Source organism: Quercus lobata, chromosome 2 (genome assembly GCF_001633185.2).
Source record: "Quercus lobata isolate SW786 chromosome 2, ValleyOak3.0 Primary Assembly, whole genome shotgun sequence".
NCBI lineage: Eukaryota > Viridiplantae > Streptophyta > Magnoliopsida > Fagales > Fagaceae > Quercus > Quercus lobata.
This window is the reverse complement of record NC_044905.1, coordinates 15,439,601-15,461,151: the sequence shown is the minus strand read 5'-3', so window position 1 is coordinate 15,461,151 and position 21,551 is coordinate 15,439,601. Positions and strand designations below refer to the sequence as shown.

Below are 21,551 nucleotides of genomic sequence, written 5' to 3'. Positions count from 1 at the left end.
TAGATCTATCTATTCGTCTATTTTTGGCCGCTTTGGAAATAGGATTTGTATATTTCCTATAGATTTATGAGGCGGTGAGATTGGTGAACAGATTCTGCATGTTTGATGTGATGCCATGGATGGGATTGGAGGTGACGTCGTTTCCTTTATTTATGATTGATGATGGGATTGGATGATCAGTCACATGCAATGTGAAAGTGTGGTAGAGCTTCACCAAAAAAAAAAAAAAAGAAAAGAAAGTGTGGTAGAGCTTAGTGAAGCCTGAGCCCTACACTACATAGACCCACAGTTAAGGGAGACAAGTGTAAGAATGCACAGGAAACATTAGCTGGCTAGGACGAAGAGTGCGTCTCATCATCTCAAGCTGTGGCAATCAACTTCTAGTTGGTTGATTCGAAATGCTTTTTACCCATCTTTAGTATTTGTTTGTTCAGCCCCATCAAAGTGCACCAAATGATGCAAGTTCCGTAGTGCATGTCAATGTAAAGTTTGTCGCGAGCCATTCGATTCAGCAGAGTTGATTCAAAAGTTTCATGTATATAGAGCTTGTTTGGTTGTTATGAATGAGAGACCATGCATCATCATCCACCATAATATATAGGTATATATATTAACCCTGCATGTGACATTTGATGTGTCTTCACTCTCACAATCTCACATGTAAGTTAATTCCAAAGGCCCCCACACATGCATGTTTGAGTTGAGATAATGCATGTGCACCGGCATAAATTAATAGAAATTTACTCTTGCCCCCCATGCTTATATGTAAGAACCAGACAGGTAAAGAAGATGGAAATATATATAATTATATATTATCCACTGCATTTGATAATTGGTATTTGATAGTCTCTCCTTTAATGGATAATGGAGGTGAATATTGAATACAAGCATGTGAGAGGCATACATGATGAATTTAACACCAGTGGTCCTGTCGTGTAGCCCTGACATGTGTTGTGACTGATAATTCATATAGCTAGGTGCTCTATTTTCAGTACTAATCATGACACTAGCTTGACCACCTGGTTGTGACAAATTGAGTACAACATCATTACCGCATAGGGTTTTGATTTATCATTGCTTCAAATCTTCAATCAATCAAACAGTTTACTAAGGAATAGGGAAAATATGCCCTGTCCTTTATCCTAGTTGTGCTAGCCCACAGGTAAGTTGGGCTCCAAAGTTCAAATAATTATATTAACCCTGATCCACATGTTTTTTTTTTTGAATAACACTAATCCACGTGTAGTTGAAGCTACGGCAGTAACCACTGGTAACTCTACAAAAATGTAGACAATAGTCCAACTTAAAAAAAGGGAAGTCAATAGTCAAATTCTTAACACTCATGAACCTAGCCCTAGGGAACGGTTTTAAATGGCACATTATGTGGATGTATTGGCCTATAGGACCTACGAATAATTAAATTACAATAGAACTACATCAGCCTATTATTGCGGGTAGCCTTACATCTCTACTTGTGATGATAGAAAAGGCATAAGTTTGACTGCAAAATATTAATGTAATTTCATTCTTGTGTAGTTTTATTAGTATAAATTTTTTTTTTGGTTGAGTGGTTTGTTTAAATAATACACCTAAAATAATTTTATAAATTACCACATAATGGATATGAAAAGATAAATTCCAAACTACTTAGAACAAAACTTTGTTTAATAAAAAATAAAAATTGTTTGGAATTTCAATAGAGTTATGTTAGTCACTTAGTACCACCAAATTGGGCACAACTTTATGTCCCAACTCGCTACATAGCAAGTTATAATTGACAAAGGTGTGTGACCAAATTGGGCACAACTTTATGTCACAATTCGCTACATAGCAAGTTGTAATTGGCAAATGTGTGTCATACACCTTTGCCAATTATAACTCATCATGTAGCGAGTTATGCAAACACACCTTTGCCAATCACGACTTGCTATGTGGCAAGTTGTGCCCAATTTAGTGGTCCGAGCATTACTCATTTCAGTGCAATTCTTAAGTTGCAAAGATGACATCATTGCATACAAAAGAACAAGATACAATAGAACTGTTGATGTAATTGATTGAACTCATTCAGATGGTTTTTCCTTGTATGCACGGGCGCACAATCACACAAAGTATGAATAGGAATAAACAGCATGGGTACTGAAGGATTTTATCTATCTATAAGGAAGTCATCCCAAAAGTATAGAAACCCTTCTCAAAATAATGGAACTGATATCCATCCCGCATCATAATTTCACTCCAAAATCAGTTTTCTTACTAAGGCTGTGTTTGTTTTGGGTGAAAATCAATTCTGGAAATGCTTTTCCGTAAATGCGGATGTTTGGTTGCGCATGGAAAATAAATTTTCCGGAAATGCTTTTCAATTGACCGTGTATTGAGGTGTAAAATGATTTCCGTTTTTATTTTACCTTCAAATATTATTTTCCGGAAAATAGAGAGAGAGCTGAGTGAGAGTGAGCTCGCGCCCGCGCGCAGAGAGAGAGAGAGAGAGAGAGAGAGAAGAGATCGAACTCAGAAATCGACTCTGACGAACCCAGAAAACCCAAGACCGAGCTCGTTCGTCGAGCAATGCCCAAACCCATTTGTCAAACCCAGAAAACCCATTCGATCGCACCATCTCAGACCCTCATCGCGCCGATCGCACCACCGGCGAGATCGTCACACCCCAGCACCGATCCACCCAAAATCAATTGTTCTCGTCGCACCCCAAAACCGATCATTCTCGTGCTATTTTTGTTGGGTATTGAGAATTTGGGTTTTGTTTCTTTTGGGTTTTGATGAATTTGGGTTTTGTCCTCGACCCAGCTTCGTCGTCCCCATTCATCGAACCCAGTCGCCTCTCTCTCTCTCTCTCTCTCTCTCTCTCTCTCTCTCAATTTGACTGGATTTGATGAATTTTTTTTTGTTGGGATTTGTTTCTTTTGTGTTTATTTACTGAGAAATGATATTAATATTTGTTTGGAAGCTGAGAAAATATGAGAAACATGATAAAAATGGGTTTTCTAGAGCATTTTCAAGAATACAACCAAACACCAGAAAATATTTTCCAAAATATTTTTTGGAATGCAACCAAACACTTGAAAATATTTTCCTTTCCCAAAAATAGCATTTCCGGAAAATATTTATGTAAGGACACGATTCCTTCGCGGCCCACTAACATTTTTGGGCTCACGCCATAAAGGTCCCTCACAATACAATTTGTAGAGAGTGGGTTTGAAAAGCTAGCCGTTGGTCAAGTGGCGTTGTCCGGTCATGGCTTTAGAGGAATCTACGTAGAAAAAGGGAATTGGGTATGAACATTTAAGCCCTGAGGCGTCGTACCCCGTGGGATGGAGCTCCTCGGAGTTGGTCCGAGGACCTGTTGAGGTCTTCTCTCGGTTGCCCAACGACGGACTTTCTTCCATGAAGTCCGGTGTTCCTGAGATGTTTTCCCATGTAGTCTCTCTTTTTTCGGAGGTGGAAAAAGGGACCCCCCTCAGATCTACTTACTTCCTTATTTTATACTAGCTTGCATTCATTGCCCTTCGTCCACGTGTAGGGTCAATCTTTACGAACACTGACATTTGTCCCATCAGTCCAATCCCGGAATTGTTGGGGATGGTTTGATAAAACTGCAGAGTACGGCTCTGTCAGGCGTCGGGCCTTATCTAGATGGGTAGTATGGATAACTTCCCCAAGATATTCTGGATTTCTTTACTAATTCGTCCCTATACCAGTTTTGCCCCTTTATTCTGGTGGGATTATGGATCTGCCGAGGACTAAACTGTCCTCGGCTGCTTCCCAAAAATTGTTTTGTGCTCTACGTTGTAGAGCTTGGGCCACAGCTCTCCTCGGATTGGGCCTTCGGACGCTTTAAGGATAAATGGGCCTGGTCCACGAATTGTTGGGCCCCACAATTTATTTTCCGGAAAATATTTTACAGAAACCAAACACAGCCTAAGTTGCAAATTTGGCAAACTCGGATAAGCATCCATGCTGATGCAGGTACATTAATTAACCCAAACAGAAGCCCCAGAAAGCTTTACACAACTGTGGCCCTGAGGATAGAACTAATTGCAGTAGCATAGCTTACAATATTTTCTCTCTTCTTATAATTCTCCTCCCAATAGTCCTTGATTTGTTTGATCTTATAGTAAACACTGAAAGAAAGTATAGAAAGTAAAAGAGAGAGAAGTCTGTGACAACATAGAATTGATCTTAAGAGGATTTTTTTATTAGAACTGCTTGAATGAGATTACAAAGATAGGCTCTGTTTTAAAACTTTTTTTATACTCTAAACAGACGTATCTGTTCTCAAGCCATAAGAGAACAATTGTAACCAACTTACAATTTGTTACATCTAACTCCACAAAACCCGCTGACTAATAATATTAAGACACATAGTTAACTAATTAAGACTTACTAATATGAGACATTTAGTTAACAAGAGCTAGGAGTGAGATATTAAGACTACGTAACATCTACTTTAAGATGCTTAATACATTGCTGGAGACAACATGTCATGGAGAACATTAACAGTACTGTAATCTTTTGTATCAAACACAATCAAACTCTACCTTCAAGAGTCATTCATATCTAATTCAACCAAATTCCTAACTGCAAATTATGATAATTGCGAGTCAAGATGGATCTGACAAGGACCAAGCTGAGATTTAGAATGGCAGCATTGGCTTAAAAGGCATTACATCAATTAAATTGGCCTGCTCTAATATTCCAACCTGAACTAAGCGCATTACCATGCAAACAAAATGCACACATGTTGGGGGGACGCCATAATCGTTATCCATGGAATTAAAGTAATGTTAACCTTCCTTTTCAGAAGCTTGAAAGGCTACAACCCCACAGAACGGATAAATAGCTTATCTTTCCAGGTGCAAATTTCATATTCAACATATTTTCAGAAAACTCAATCACTTTCCTGCCTTTACTTCTATAAAATGATGAATAAGAGCTATAATGTCACATTATAATTAGGGATCATACTATGTTACTTTCCCAAGGCATTCAGAAAATAAAATACACTGAAAGCACCAAGAAAGGTAATGCCAAAGGCATAGTACCATGTAATTATACCATGTTGCTTATTTTCTATATTGATGAAATACATTAACATTGGCTAGTTGGGTTCAAGTCAAACAAATAAGATAGTTTTGCAACTCCATCCAATTATTGTTAACTTTCGGTTGAATTTCTTAAGTAATGCCAAATATCTATATTGCTAAAAAAGCTTAGCAATTGAATGCAGGACAAATTCATATTATCATCACCAAATGTCTTAAGAAAGTTGATAGGCAGCTAACCCATGTTAAAATTTCACCATTAGCGTATGCATGTGACTCTTTTTCATTATATTGGTGCCCTGGTTTAACACCAAAACCCTTCTAATTGCATGTAAGAAAGCTTCTAAATCTGTGACCAAGAAACAAAAGAACAACTCTGTACATTCTCTTCTATAACTGCTGCTACTTTGTTCTTGCTTTTCCCATATTTTATATTTGTTATAAAATATGTATCATTGTTATAAAATATATACATATTTTATAACAACAATAAATGATAACATCTTATATCCAACCTGACAAGGACACAGGGTTATCTGGTCAACAGGTTACCACTCATAAAATGTAAAATTTACAGCAGGTGGCCAAGGCTGAGCTGCTTTATGATATTAAAACATTTCAACTATTTGGAAAGGAGTTAAACACTCCGCACAATAACTTAGGTTCATGTAACAACACAAGCAATCACAGCTATTCTAAATTTGAGCATTCATACATTCCACAATGTTTAAATGGGGGCAATGCTGTCTTGATTGGATAACACTTAATTGTGAGCAAAGCTACAGAAAAAAGGAAACTACTCCTCAAAATTCTTCAAACAAAAACATGCATTCATCTCTCCAAATATACATGAAATTCAACAATCATTAGATCATGAGTATTATTACATGCCACCTTTTACCAAAGACTTCTGCAAAATTGCAAATATGCATGCCTAAGCAATCGAGATGCCCCTGTAAGAAGAGAAGATTAACAATTAATCACAATCAAAGTAATGTTACAGAAAAGGGGACAGTTGTTCCATAGAAACAATTAAGAGCCCTTTCACTGGAGAGAAAAGAAGCAATTATGGAAAGGGAAAAGCTAGCCCAAAATACAAATTTGATATATAATAAATGGCAGAAGGATAAGGAAAATAAATAAATAAGTTTTTTATGTTAAAAGTAGAAAGAAAGTTTTCAAATAGCCCTAAATCCTAATCACAAAACTTTAACTCCAAAGCCTCCCATAAGATCAAAGCAGATTTCACAAAACTCCAGGACATATATCACCTGAAAAATTAATCTCATAAACTATATAGCAAATGAGACTCTAATGCTGAAACAGGGTGCTACTGGTTCTATTTCTAACATTTTAATTCCTTGTTTTCTCCAGTAGAGAACAGGGTTACTATCAATGAATCTGGTATAAGTGGTGTAAGAAAGGATCATACTTTAGAGATAGATGATGGCCATGAGTCTCTCTTAAAATGGATGGGCATAAGAAGAATAAAAAGCTCGTTCCAAAAGAATCGGAATACTTTCTTGTATACAAGTTGTCATTATTTCATGGTTTTTTTTTTTTTTTTTTGATAGGTAAGTTGTCATTATTTCATGGTTGGTTTCAAAACCAAGCAAAACTCCGTGATTGTCTACTTTTCTGCAGAATCTCTACTAGTCATCCAAAAAACTCACTGTCCATTTATTGGAGGAGAGAAACATCTAATGCAAACATACAAGAACTTAAATATTTAGAGAGGTCTCAAACAACACCATGTTTAGTATTATATTTGAGATGCTAAAAGGTAAGTGATCATTTTTTTCCTTTTTCTTTTATATAATATAATGTATGGAACTTTTATAAAGAAGAGTTCTTTGGACTTGCCTCTAGTTAGTAAAACCAATGAGCAACTAAGCCTATCGTCACAACCAGTTGCTGGGGTAATTCAGGGGACATTCACCCCCTAATGAGCTAAGCAGTTTATGCTCCACACAGGAGATTACCAAACTAGAAATACAGATTACCACTCCATTCTCCATTTTAGCTACCCTAACAAAGTAAGCATTGCCCTTGATAACTTTAACAAACAATATGATGAACATAACCCTCAAGCTGAGATAGACTGTAGGATCAAAAACCACATTTATTATTATTATTTTTTTGGATGACATAGAAGAACTTCATTGAGATTAGTTGCACGTCGCAAAGCATAGAGTACAACAATCATCATTGTTAATCAAATTCCTAAAGGTAACTGACCCCCTCGCCAAAACTAGTTACCAGGTAATTCACGAGCTTTTCACCCCTGACAGGCTAAGCAGTTTATCCTCATGCCCAAGAGCCAACTTGAATGATCATTAACAAGCCCGTAGGGCCGGAGCTTGTACACATCTCTTTCTTGTGGCCCAATTTTAATTAATCAAAACAGAAAATATATCAGCACCCCATTTTACTGTAGAACAAAATCATCATTTTAAAAATTAAACCAAACATTTTTTTGTGTATATTTTGTAACTTAGGGGGGAGAAAGCAGGCTTATTATCAGGTAGGAACAGAATATGTCACTAACAAACTTTGTGTATCTAAAAAAAAAAACCAAGTAATTGAACCATCTACAATTAGTGAATAAGGGATGATTATTTAAAAAAATAAAATAAAAAACTAAATTTCATTCTCTCATCCAATCTCTAATTCTTTCAAAATTGATTCAGAGTCTATAGCTCTAACCAGAACACCCATTACCATTTACAACACACAATCACAACCTCAAACAACAAATCTAGGAAATTTGCACATACATACAGTACAAGTATTGGAAAAACAAGAGCAAAAAAATCCAAACCTAACCAAAAATAAGAGTGACCTTGATCTATTTGGAGGAGTTGTTGGCGGAGGAGGAGGAGGAGGCGTAATCGGGAGGAGAGTAAAGGACAGCAGCGGCCATGGCTCCCGGAAGAACCACGTACTTGGCTAACACTGCCAGCTTCGTCACCAATGGCTCACCCCTCATCATCATCATCATCAACGCCATTATTATTCTTCGATTGCTTCAACTGATTTATGATTGATCTCGCTTTTCTGCTATTAACTATTGCTCCCTCCTAATATTGGCTTAATACCTAATCAAAAGTGTTTACTACTATCTTTCTGGAATAACTCATACCAACAAGTCGTTGTAGTATAGTGGTAAGTATTCCCGCCTGTCACGCGGGTGACCCGGGTTCGATCCCCGGCAACGGCGCGCCTTTTTTCAGATGCTCTTTTTAACATTTTTGGCAAATCTATAAACACTACAAAATTGCATAGAGACAAAGAGAATTTAATTTGCAAATAACTTCCACCAGTTTTTGGATATGTTCTATTTTTTATTTTTTGAGAAATTCTAAGATTATCAAATCTTCTATCTCACCGTAAATGTCCCATATTATGGGACACCAACCATTTTATGACATGTGTCTTTTTTTTATTATTATTTTTCTACTCTTCGTTAATATATAAGGACTATGGATATTTTAATTAGGAAAAAAAAAAGGTATTTTTTATATTCTCTTATTAGACCATTAGATTAGGAGTGGCACTATAAGATGAAGAGTGTGCATCAATAAGAAGAAGCAGCAGCTTATTGGTGTATGTGCTAGGAGTATTATGCAAGCCAAGCACTAAGAATGTACGAACTAGCTAGAATTTTATTTTTGAGGGGGTCAAAGTGATGCAGTTCATTTTTAAATCTATCTGTTTATATAATAAGTAATTTCCTTTTACTTTTAATAGCCTTTATTATTTATAACACAAAGTTAGTTAGTTGATAGGTTGTTAGTGATAAGGACAATAACTTATTAGTTAGTTAGAGAAATTAGTTAAGTTTTGACAATCACACAACAGCCATATGATGGGTTTTTGTAACTAACTCAGGAGCTTACTTATGTAACTATAAATAAACATGGCTGCCCTCGTTGTAACTAGTTGAATTTGAATCCACTTATGATGTATAATTTCAAGAGTGTGTCTCTTGAAAAGCTAGTTCATTCTTTCTTTTCTCTAAGTAACTTAACTTTCTAAAACATTTTTCCTTTTCACCATTTTTTCCTCCATCACAAAGTGTGAATAAAAGGCTTTTTTTTTTTTTTTTTTTTCAAATTGAACAATAAGAAATATATTTAAAAATTTAAACAAAAGAAAAAACGCAAAATAATTGTTTGTAATACATTTGTTCTCAATTATCAATCAAATTGAAACTCGATATTCTTTAAATCTCAGTATTAAATTAGATCCTAAAAAACAAACAGCCAAAAAAGTCAAACATATTGAATTTTTTTGAATTTGAATTTTGACCAAAACGCTGTCATTTGATTTTTATTTTTTTAACCCAAACAAATTGATACTTATAGCGCTTAGGGACTTGTTGTGAAAAAAAGGTTGTGGGCTCCACTGGCCATAGGATGGGAGTTTCACCTAATTTCACCTAATTTATAAAATGTACTATCGCAACATTAACTAATAATTAGGTCGCTATATATAATATCAGCCTCCACAAATAAAAATAAATATGGATTTACTGCATAACTTAATGAATTAATATTTGTTAGTAAGTAAACCAAGATTACTTATATATAATGGGTTTTTTTTTGGGGGGGGGGGGAGGTGAATGCATTAACAATCTTAAAGGCCAGTTTTTTTTTTTTTTTTTTAAATAAATCTTAAAGGCAAAGAAACAAAAACATTAGAAACAGTCTATTTTCCTGGTCAAAAAAAAGAAAAGAAAAAGAAATGGTCTATTTCGAACATAAAATTAAGCTACATGTTGTAAATTTTATAAAAACTTATTGCAAATGCATGAACCGTACCTAAGTATAGTCTGAGAAATACAAGGTCGAACCTATAAGGACATGTATGAATGTAAGAAAATTAATCAAACCTTAATCCTAATCTAGTTCAATAAAAACTGGTTATTTTAAAATTAAATAAAACTAAAAAAAAAAAACTAAACTAAGCAAAGAGATTATTAAAGCAGTAAAAAGATGTAAACTATTAAGAATAATTTAGAATTCAATCTTGTTATCATGAGAGACATTAACATTAAAATCTCTATTTTAAAATCTAAAATATACTCTTCTTCGTTTTCTAAATATAAAATTAAATCATCACTTGTATCTACTAACAAATAAATCACAAGAGATATCCATTTTAAAATCAAGAAATAATAAATCAAGCATTCAATTGATTAAGATCACCCTAAATCATGAGTAAAACATGATTGAACTCATATTTAGAATATTATCTTCATCAACTGATATGAACGAAGAACAATTAAATCATTAAAGAACAATAACGCTCAGGAAAAAATAAAATCTTATAAATAAATACCGATAATCATCAACAATGTTTCATTCTCAACTTTAATTAAAAATTTCTCAGACAATGAGTAAACCCTACATGGATAAGGAAATTCAGATTAGAAAATTCGTCAAATTTTCAAGCCCATGTTACAAGGTGATTTTGACCAGGTAGAAGTGAGAATTTGGCCTTGCCGTAAACCATAAAGTTGTAACCCTTTAGTCATCTAAGACATGCTGAAAAATATGATTCCAAATGTTGGACCATTTTGACTTTTTTACTCCAATTAGTTTCTTTCCTTTATCTTATTGGTCTTTGGCTATGAGTTAGGCTTCTCCACATCTTCTCTCATGGATCTTTGAGTATAAGTTAGGCTCAGCCCACTTGAGTTGGAGTACATCCTTCTTGAGGGTCACTCCTCCTCCAAGCAGCAGCGAGAGCTTATGCAAGATCTGAACAACCCGAGTTGATACATCTGGCCACGTCGTAGTTTTAATCTCTGCTAAAGAAGGAACGAAGGGAACAAAAGCTCGAATGTTATCCAGTATAGCCCATACCATTCCAATCTTCCTCCACTTATCGGTTGCAATATCATACATACAAAACTCTCCATTTTCCCCTGCGTTAACGTTTCGTAGATACAAAACAAGTCGCTCACCATCGTAGAAGATGGGAATCCTTATAGACCATTCACTATTTATTATATATGTAATTCGGGTTTTAAGCACCCACTCAACGTTCTTGTAATCATTGAGGATCCAAACCAAGATTTCTTTACTTGAAGTTGAGATGAGGGTAAGCAAACCATTTACTACTCCAAACCATGATGTCCAATACTCAAATGGAAGTGGAAAGTTTAGAGGAAGTTCGATGATCCTAGCCTCTTCTTTTTCAATATCAAAGGCAAGGATATCATTACACTTCCTTATCCAATGTAAGGTCCCGTGAGAATAGATAGGTAGAGCATCGTTGTTGAAGTTACTCATCACCATGCAAGTAAATTTTGTCGAGGATCGTCTCCATGACATTGTATCGGATGAGAATATATCAAATTGATAGCTATCCCCATCCCTAGCACCAATACGAACAACCTTGTAGCGGTGCAAGGAGGAAGAGATTGGTTCCACAGCCAACCCAATTGCATCATAATGGAAAATGTTTATGATTTGGTGTCTTTTGGTTACTGGGTTTAAAACTAAAACACCTTCCGTGGGAAGTAAGAGAAGCAAGCCACTACAATAAGCTAAGACTTTAAAACGGCGAGGTAGTTTCACAGAACTCTCGGTTGCTTTGTCAGAATTGGGAGGATAGAGAGGAACTTTGAAGTAGAAATTAGGAGAGTCTTTTGTGCAATGAAATATACAAGAATTGTGAAGAAACAGTTTCGATTCAAACCCTGGGTCGGAGATGAAGGTGTTGAACCTCTTGCTTATGCATTTGCACGTGACCACGGACTTAAGGGGCAAACGGTAAAGAATATCATCAAGAAGATTGTCGCATAGGTCTTCCATTGTTTTGTTTTGGCTGTAATTTATGAAAGAGAAAGATTACCTTAAGCTCTATAGACGCAGCGCAATAGAAGAGAGAAGAAGGGTTCGGTGCCGCCTGGATTTCTCTATCACAACATATATAGAGAGTCACATAATTAGGGTTTAGGATTTCCTAAATACATACGAATACACTATCACATAATTAGAATAGGTTTAGGATTTCCTAGATACATACCAACTCTATCACATAATTAGGGTTTAGAAACTCCAAGATGATCAAATCTTCTATCTCACCGTGAATTTCCCATATAATGGACACCAACCATTTTATGACACGTGTCGTTTTAATATAATTATTTCCTTCTAATCTTCGTTAATGTCTAATAAGGATATTTTTATTAGGAAAAAATAAGGTATTTTTTATTCTCTTATGAAGCCATTAAATTAGGAGGGCTGTTATTATAAAATGAAGAATGTGTATCAATAAGAAGACGGCCGGTATGTAGTTATCAAAAAAAAAAAATAAATAAGAAGAGGGTATGTATTGGTATATCTATTAGGAACTTTGTATTATGCAAGCACTAAGCATGTACAAACTAGCTAGGACTTATTTTTGCGGGGTCAAAGTGTGAATAAATTTTTTTTTTCCAAATTTAACAATAAGATATATTTAGATTCAAAACTAAAGTAATACGTACATGAAAATCTCAATTAACAAGTATTTAGTACCAACAAAATATAAATTAAAAAAAAAAGTGCAAAATAATTCTTTGTAATATATTTCTACTCAATTATCAATCAAAATGAAACTCCATATTTCTTTTTAAAAAATTCCAAAAATCATATATGATTTAACTCAGTATTAAATTTGATCCTAAATAGCAAACAACCAAAATGTCAAACACATTGAATTTTTTTGAATTTGAATTATGACCAAAACACTATCATTTGATTTGATTTTTTTTTTTTTAAACCCAAACAAATTGATATAACACTTAAGAGCGCTCACATCAATGTGTGTATAATAAAAAAAATATATATGTAAAATTTACACATTTTTATCCAAATATGACCAAAATCAATCAGTGTATAATTGTATAAATTTACAAGTTTGCTACAGTAATTGTGTAAAGTTACATTGACAATATTAATTTTGCAAATAGTTTTTTATTCTTTCTTTATGTATTCCAAAGATAAAGGAAGAGAGTAGATGGTGGTTGTGTATGAAGAAAGAAAAACAATTAAAAAATCAAGAAAATTTGATATTTTAATGAAATATAATGTAAAATAGATAATATAATATATGATGTTTTGTAAAGTAGGTATATAAAATAGAATAAATAGGTTTTTATATTGAAATAGACATGAATATATGCATAAGTTGATGCAAATGCCCTAAGGATGTGTTATGTAAAAATGGTGGCAACTCCACCGAGTTTCACCTAATTTATGAAATATACTATTGCAACATTAATTATAATAATTAGGTTGCTAAATAATATCACCCTTCACAAATTAAAATAAATATGGATCCACCACTTAACTTGATGAATTATTATTTATTAGTAACTAAGGTTAAGTTTGGATTGCATTGAAACTTCCTGTGTTTGGCATTTGGCGTATTTTCTGTGGGTCCTGCGCACGGTTCACGGGATCCGCAAGTACAGATTTCAACAACTGTTAAGTTAAAACTAGGTCCCACGGCACTATTCACACATTTAAAAATTATTTTGCTACAGTATTTTCAGTCTTCAGTTTTCAGCAATAAGCGGTATCCAAACAGATCCTAAACGTTTAAACCAAGATTACTTTTTTAAAATGGATTTTTTATTTTTGGAAAGGTGGATGCATTAACAAGGGAAAATTACACTTTACCACCCTAAATTATAACATTGATTACACTTTGCACCATAAACCTTTCGAATGCACGATTTGCACCCAGGCTGTGATCCCTGTTACGCTTTGCACCCTAACATCTAGTTTATTGTTAACTTGGAATGAAAAATATGGCATCACGTGAAAAGACTTCATTTTTCCTCTTCTCAATGCTTTAAAAATAAAGTATAAATTAAATTTTACCACCCTAAACTATACTTCTAACTACAATCTACATCCTAAACCTTGAATGTTCATCCATGTTAATAACAAACTAAACGTTAGGGTGCCAAGTGTAACAAGGGTTATAGTTTAGGGTGCAAAATATACATTCGAAAAGCTTATGATATAATATGGGGTATAGTTTAGGGTGGTGTAATTTCCCCACATTAACAATAGTCTTCAAGGCCAATTTTCTAAATTTAAAGGCAAAGAAACAAAAACATTAGAAATAGTCTATTTTCTTGAGGGGGGGGGGGGGGGGAGGGAAGAAACAGCCTATTTCCAACATAAAATTAAGCTATTTATGAAATTTATAAATAATTGCAAATACATAAATCGTACCAAAGTATAATTTAACAAGCATAAGATTGAATGCACAAAGACTTGTATCAACGTAGGAAAATTAATCAAATTTTAACCAAATAATCCTTAATCTAGCTCAATGAAGATTGGTTATTTTAAAATTAAATCAAACTAAACAAAGAGATTATTAAAGCAGTAAAAAGATGTAAACCATTAAGAGAATGGAATTAAGATTTTGGAGACTTCTTGTTAATTCATATATGCTATATTCATGATTATTATTTTTTTTTTTTTTACCAAACTATAAACTATGTGATAATTTAGAATTCAATTTGAGATATTAGCATTAAAATCTAAAGTATGTGTTTCTTTGCTTTATACAATATAAAATCAAATCATCAATTGTATCAATTACAAAAAAATTTAACAAATCACAAGAGATATTCAATTTTAAAATCAAGAAATAATAAACTAAGCATTCAGTTGATTAAGATTACCCTAAATCATGAGAAAAACATTATTGAACGCATATTCAGAATACTATCTTTGTCAATTGAAATGAAGCAAAAACAATTAAATCATTAAAAAAAAAATCAAATCTCATAAATAAATACAAATTATTATCCTCAAAATTTTAATTAAAAATTTAGCTACTCATAGTAATTGAAAGAAAGCACAAAATTAAAATACTAAACATTAAACTAAACAAATAAAATGAAATAGAGATAGGAATAATCATTGTGTTGAAAGAACACACTTTTAGGGTCTGTTTGAATTGAGGAGGGAGAGAGGATAAGTAGAGTAAAGTTAGCTGAAAATAAGTTAATTTTAGGTTAATTTTATTCTACTCGACTCTACTCCCCCTCAATACAAACGGACCATTAATACATGTCAAACAAGGAGTAAACCCTAAAAGAATAAGAAAATTTAGATTGGAAATTAAATTCATAAGATTTTCAGGTCCATGTTGAACTACAAAGTTGTAGTCTTTTGAGTTATCTTTCCAACCCAACTTGAATTACTGAGATACGCAGAAAATCCTAATTCTAAAATTTGACTTTTTTTTTTACTCCAATTAGCTTCTTTCTTGAATGGATTAGTCTTCTCCACATCTTATAGGTCTTTGGGTATGAGTCTTTCTGTACATCCTTCTTGCATCAAATAAAACCCATCAGCATGTAAATTCTCAATTACTTATAAAAAATAAATTAAAAAAAAAATGCTAATTCTCAATTACTTATAAAACATATGCAAATATAAGAATATTTTATATTTCATGCACTATCACTACCTTTAAAAGAAACGAGCAGCGAGAGGTTGTCAATGCTTTGAACAACTGGAGTTGGTACATCCGGCCACATCCTAGTTTTAATCTCTGCTAAAGAAGGAACAAAAGGAACAAAAGCTCGGTTTCTATCCAGAGCACGGCATGACATTCCAATCTTCCTCCACTTATCGGTTGCAATATCATACATACCAACCTCTCCATCTTCCCCTAGCTTTCGTTGAAGCATAATAAGTCGCTTACCATCATAGAAGCTGGGAATCCTTATTGACCATTCACTATTTAATATATTTGTAATTCGGGTTTTAAGCACCCACTCAACGTTCTTGTAATCACTGAGGATCCAAACCGAGATTTCTTCTCTTGAAGTTGAGATGATGGTAAGTAAACCATTTACTACTCCGAACCATGATGTCCAATTCAGGAATGGAAGTGGTAGGTTTCGAGGAAGTTCGATGATCCTAGCCTCTCTTTTTTTCACATGAAAGGCAAGGATATCATTGCACTTCCTAATCCAATGTAACGACCCGTGAGAATAGATTGGTAGAGCATCGGAGAAGTTATAACTCTTGGAAGTAAATTTTGTCGAGGATTTTCTCCATGACAATATGTCGGATGAGAATATCTCAAATTGATAGGTATCATCTCTGGGTAATTTTCTAATACAAACAACCTTGTAGCGGTGCAAGGAGGAAGAGATTGGTTCCACAGCCAACCAGATAGCAACATGGATTTTTTTATTTTCTATGAATTGGTGTCTTTTGGTAACGGGGTTTAAAACTAAAAAACTTTTTTTTCGAGAGACGTAAGAGAAGCAGGCCACTACAATAAGCTAAGAGTTTGAAACAGCGAGGTAGTGTCACAGAACTCTCGGTTTCTTTGTCAGAATTGGGAGGATAGAGAGGAACTTTGAAGTAGAATTCAGTCCAGTCATGTGAGCTATGAAATATACAAGAATATCGAAGAAACAGTTTCGCTTCAAACCCAGGGTCGGAGATGAAGGTGTTGAACCTCTTGCTTATGCTTTTGCACGTGACCACGGACTTAAGAGGCAAACGGAAAAGAATATCATCGAGAAGATTGTCGCATAGGTCTTCCATTGTTTTAGCTGTGCGTTAGGGGGAAAAAAACCTCTGTACAATTAAAGAGAGAAGAGTCTAGGTTTCGGTGTCGTCTGGGTTTCTGTATCACAACATCTATATATATAGAGACATAATTAGGGTTTAGGATTTTCTAAATACATACGAACTCTATATTTTACCCCCAAAAAAAAATTATAACTTGATGAATTAGTAATTATTATTAACTAAACCAAGATTAGTTTTATATTTAAAAAATAAATAAGTAACATGAATCAAAGCATAACATTTAACAATCTCAAGGTGGTTATTGTATTTTACTCTTTCTTTTTCTTTTTTTTGAACAAGTAAAAATGTGTATTTCAAAAAAATAAATGCATTTAAGGTTGATTTTCTAGTTGCATACATAATATTCATGTTGTGAATAAAAATTTTGATCCATGTAGATATTTGAAGTTATATAAAATATATTTATTAATGATGTTCATTGCATGAAAAAAAATCATGTAACTTATTTATCAGAACCATAACTAGGTACATGAGAAAGAGCCAATTATCTAAAAATGATTAATTTTTTAAAGTTTAAAATATTGTTTTCATCTCTATATTTTACTTAAAGTTTTTTTTTTCCTAAATTTTAAAAAATTCTTTCTTTGATATCTAAATTATTGAAAACGTTTACACTTTCTTTCTTTAAAAAAAAAAAAAAAAAATTCAACTGTTTTGACCAATCAAAAACTTTCCAAGATTTGATTTTATAGTAAAAAAAATTCATTTTTTATTTGTGGGAGCTTAATATGGATTGACATAATGATTATCTCATGTATCCAAATTAAAATATATATCATATATTTGTCTTAGAGTGCATGGTCTCCACATCTATAAGGGATCCACATTGGAAGGATACGTCATACATGTATTATATGCGTTGAGATACCTGTTCAATTTGGATTTGGCCTCATTCCATAAAGAAGGCATATACACTATTTACTTATTTAAGAAATGACGTTAGCAATCCAAGTCGTTGTAGTATAGTGGTGAGTATTCCCGCCTGTCACGCGGGTGACCCGGGTTCGATCCCCGGCAACGGCGAATTTTTGTTTTCTTTGGTCATTTTCTTTTTACTGCTCGAGCCTGCAGTGCTTTGCACAACTCCACATACCATTTCTCATTACGCTCCCACAACTCCGTATGAATTCTCAACTTTTTCTTTGTGCTTTGCATGGTCTCATTGATATTTTGGAGATGCCCACCATGTGTTTGCTGAAATGCCCAACTGGTGCTTTAAGATTAATAAAGCTTTATTTTTATCCTTCTATCTTCATTTTATTCGAATTAAAGCTTTATTTTTTAAATACCAGTCAACTTTGCAATTGTTGTAGTTGTAGGTTGCTTATACCATTGAGACTAGAATACATATTATGCTCTTGTGTTTATTCAAATCACAGTGATGAACCCAACAATATTGAAAGTATTGCACGTGTGCCAGTGTGTCATACAACAACCTTATCATTGATAAGGTCAAGAACCCCAATTTCTTTGTTTTGTTATCCAAATAATTGACACAATATCATCTATAATTACATTTCTTGCTTCAGGATGTCACGATTCCTGAACCTAGTACATTTCTGCATTATGTAAAGACTTGCAGCTAATTATGTTGTTATTTATAGCAAAGATGGAGTTTTGTTTTTAGTATTACTTGCCAGCTTATGCAGTAAGTTAACTTCCTAAATCTCTGAATTTACAAAAATGAAGAAACTTCCAAAAATTTTAGAAAACATATCTGCTTACATTGTGTGCTGCTCATAGTGTATGATTTTTTTTTTTTTTTGGTAAAGGCAAATCAATTTATACATTTAGGAATTTGCATTCGATTATAGTTGATACATTTTCCCCCCCTTGGTGCTAAGGGGACTGGGGTGTTTGTCATAGACTTCACAATAGAATTTGTGAAGGTGAAAGGCAGATCTGTATCTTGATATAAAAAAAAGAAAGTGAAAGGCAAATGTAAAACTTTATCCTGATAAATAAGAAACTTGGCTTAAAAAAGAAGTAACTAGTTTGAGAAGTAACAAAATGAGACATTAAAGAAACATATCAACAAAATACATTACTCAACATCAGAGAAATCACTGCAATAATCATTAAACCGTGCTGGTTTTCTGATCACTCTTTTTGATCTGCTGTCCAATGGAACTTGAGAAATTAATCTTATTCTTTTTCTTGTTCTTGTTCTCAAAACCACTGGCCAAAAGTGTTCAAACCTAGTATTGGAGTGAATTTCTTCCACATGATTATTATTCAACGCGGCACGGTCCAACCATGCTAAAGAAGGTATAAAAGGAATGTACTCGTGCATTCCATCCTTAGAATCTAGAAAATCTCCTATCTTGTTCCACTTATACAAACTCACATTATATGAATAAATTTCTTTCACTACCCCTCGGCTCTGCAAAACAATCCACTCCCCATCAAAAAAGATGGGACAGAAGCCATTGAACACGCTCTTTAGTGGCCAAGGACTGATTCTGATTCTAACACACCCCCATTCACCTTTTTCATAATCAAGTAGTACAAAGACGACGATCTGTGTCCTTAAAATACGTACTATATTAATTGAACCCCTTGTAACTCCAAACCACATGTCATCTTTGAACTTATCAAGAAAACGGGGCTTGCTTATGATTTTTGGCTTGTTTTCTTTCAAATCAAACACAACAAAGAAGTTTCTAGTTCAGTACAAATTATATGTAAAAAGCTAAATACAGATAGACAAAAGAGCCTAATAGAGACAAGCAAGAAAGAATCTCTACATGAGAAGCTAATAGATAATAATAAAAAAAGAAATGTTTGAAAAACAGAATAGTGAAGATGTAGGGAAAGTGATAATAAAGGACATGCAAAAACCAAAAACAAATAGTAATAAAGAATCTCTACGTAGGAAGATAGAAGTAGAAGAAAAGATAAGACATGAAAGAGAGATAGTCAACAAAGGAAGGAAAAACAATTATGGTAATTTAAAAGAAAAGGCAAATAGTGATAGTGTAGTAAAAGCAAAAGAGGAAATAGTGAAAGTAGTCAATAGAAAAGACAAGAAGTGTAATAGTTTAAGGGAAAGAATTGATGAAAGACTAGAATTAATTGAAAAATCTATAATAGATACCCAAAATGATAGTTGGACAGAATTAACTAAAAAAATGAAAATTTTAAATACACCTTTACAGATAGACAAAAAAAGATATATAACAGTTTTAAATACTACTGAGTTATCAGATAATGAGAAAATTGATAGACATGTTAATAATACTATTTGTCATAAATGCAAAAAATATGGGCATACTAAAAAACAATATGACAGACATAATAAAATTGTTAAACAAATTAGTAAATTAGAATTTGAGAAAGATATAATAAATGAATTAATGGAAATATTTAATGTTAAGCAAAAAGAGATAGATCAAGTAAAGAAAAAGGTAGAGATAAAATCAACCAACCCACTTAAAATTAATAAAAGAAAAAGAAAACAAAAAGACATAATAATGAAACTAATAGAAAATCTACCAAATTACCATAAAGACAAGAAAGAATATTTATTAAAATTGAAAGATTCTATAGAAATACCTATTGCTTGTATTAGGTGTAGGAAATATGGACACCATGTTACGGATTGTAGAAAAGAAGAAAAAGCCAAGAAAGAAAAAGACAAGAAAGAAAAGGTAAAAATGAAAATAAAACAAGATGGTATAGAGATGAAACCAGTAGCTCTACAAGACTTAATGACACAAGCAAAAATAGTAAAACAAGAAATAAAAGAAATTAAAAAAGAAAATTCGACGGACATAAATGAACATAATATTGTAGAAATAACAAATTTAAAAGAATTTTCTAAACCCATGATAGACCCCCCTAATCCTCCCACAGATAAAGAGGTTGCAGATATTAATGTTTCAAACAATAATAATAAATTTGATAGACAGAATTTCTTAAGTTTAATTGACAGAGTAATTTTCAAAAAATGACATACAGAAATTACTTTAGTAATTAATAAAGAGTTTTCTTTGACAGAAATTGCTTTAATAGATTTAGGTGCTGACATGAATTGCTGACATGAATTGTACACAAGAAGGATTAATACCCTTAAAGTATTATGAAAAATCATCTGAAAGATTAATTCAGGCCAATGGAGAAAAACTAATGATTAATTATAAAATACCTAATGTTCATATATGCCATGATGAAATATATTTTGAGACAGCCTTTGTTTTAATTAAAAACCTTCCTTCTAAAATTATTTTAGGAACTCCTTTTATGGCTTTTGTGGGGCCCGGCCCAAAAATAATGGGCCACTCCAAATCCAGGCCCATCCGAGGAGCTTCCTTTCCGAGGAGAGGCCACACATGAAGCGTTACTCAATCCCAGCAACGCCCAAGAAGCCTATCCGAGGAGAAACTCCTCCTCGGATATCACGAAGCCCAGACCAAGAGCCATCCCCAACCAATTCAGTTCACCCTCCAGACATATAAAATGAATAAAATCCAAAATATCCCTCGAAAAGCTACCACCACATTAATCGCGCCCCAACCAACCTCTTGGCCGCATTAATGAGGAAAAGACCCCTGAACAGTACCGCCTTGGCCTCTGCAACTCACAAAGGGACTGGTGAGGGCGGCTGATGGGACAGGCGCTCAAGTGGATGCTTAGATGATCAACAGGTGTAAGGTTTAGATGAAAGAAGGAGAGCTATATAATGTAATACAGTCCCCCAAAGAAGGGGACGGAAAAAACTGTATGAAGACCTAAAGAGAAAAGGAATATAAGGAGACTTGAGAAATCTTCCCCGTGTCTTTTATCTTCTGCAACCACCTTATCCATGCATTCGACCGAACAGGCTCACTGAAGCCAAGTTCTTTCACCCATTCTCTAC

The 21,551-nt window shown here is 33.6% G+C and overlaps 1 protein-coding gene, 1 long non-coding RNA gene and 2 other non-coding genes across 4 annotated transcripts; 2 read left to right on the top strand and 2 right to left on the bottom strand.

Moving 5' to 3' along the window:
* Positions 1-5,720: 5,720 nt before the first annotated feature.
* LOC115974697 lies at positions 5,721-8,231 on the bottom strand. The gene is made up of 2 exons (XR_004087995.1): positions 7,879-8,231; positions 5,721-6,010 (listed from the first exon to the last, which is right to left on the bottom strand). It is a non-coding gene; the product is annotated as an uncharacterized LOC115974697 (long non-coding RNA).
* TRNAD-GUC lies at positions 8,206-8,277 on the top strand. Its single transcript has one exon. It is a non-coding gene; the product is annotated as a tRNA-Asp (tRNA).
* Positions 8,278-10,696: 2,419 nt separating this feature from the next.
* On the bottom strand, positions 10,697-11,881 carry LOC115960018 (F-box protein At1g20360-like). The gene has a single exon (XM_031078720.1). The coding sequence runs from the start codon at positions 11,879-11,881 to the stop codon at positions 10,697-10,699; it is 1,185 nt and encodes a 394-aa protein (XP_030934580.1).
* A 5,763-nt stretch (positions 11,882-17,644) lies between these two features.
* On the top strand, positions 17,645-17,716 carry TRNAD-GUC. The gene has a single exon. It is a non-coding gene; the product is annotated as a tRNA-Asp (tRNA).
* Positions 17,717-21,551: the final 3,835 nt, after the last annotated feature.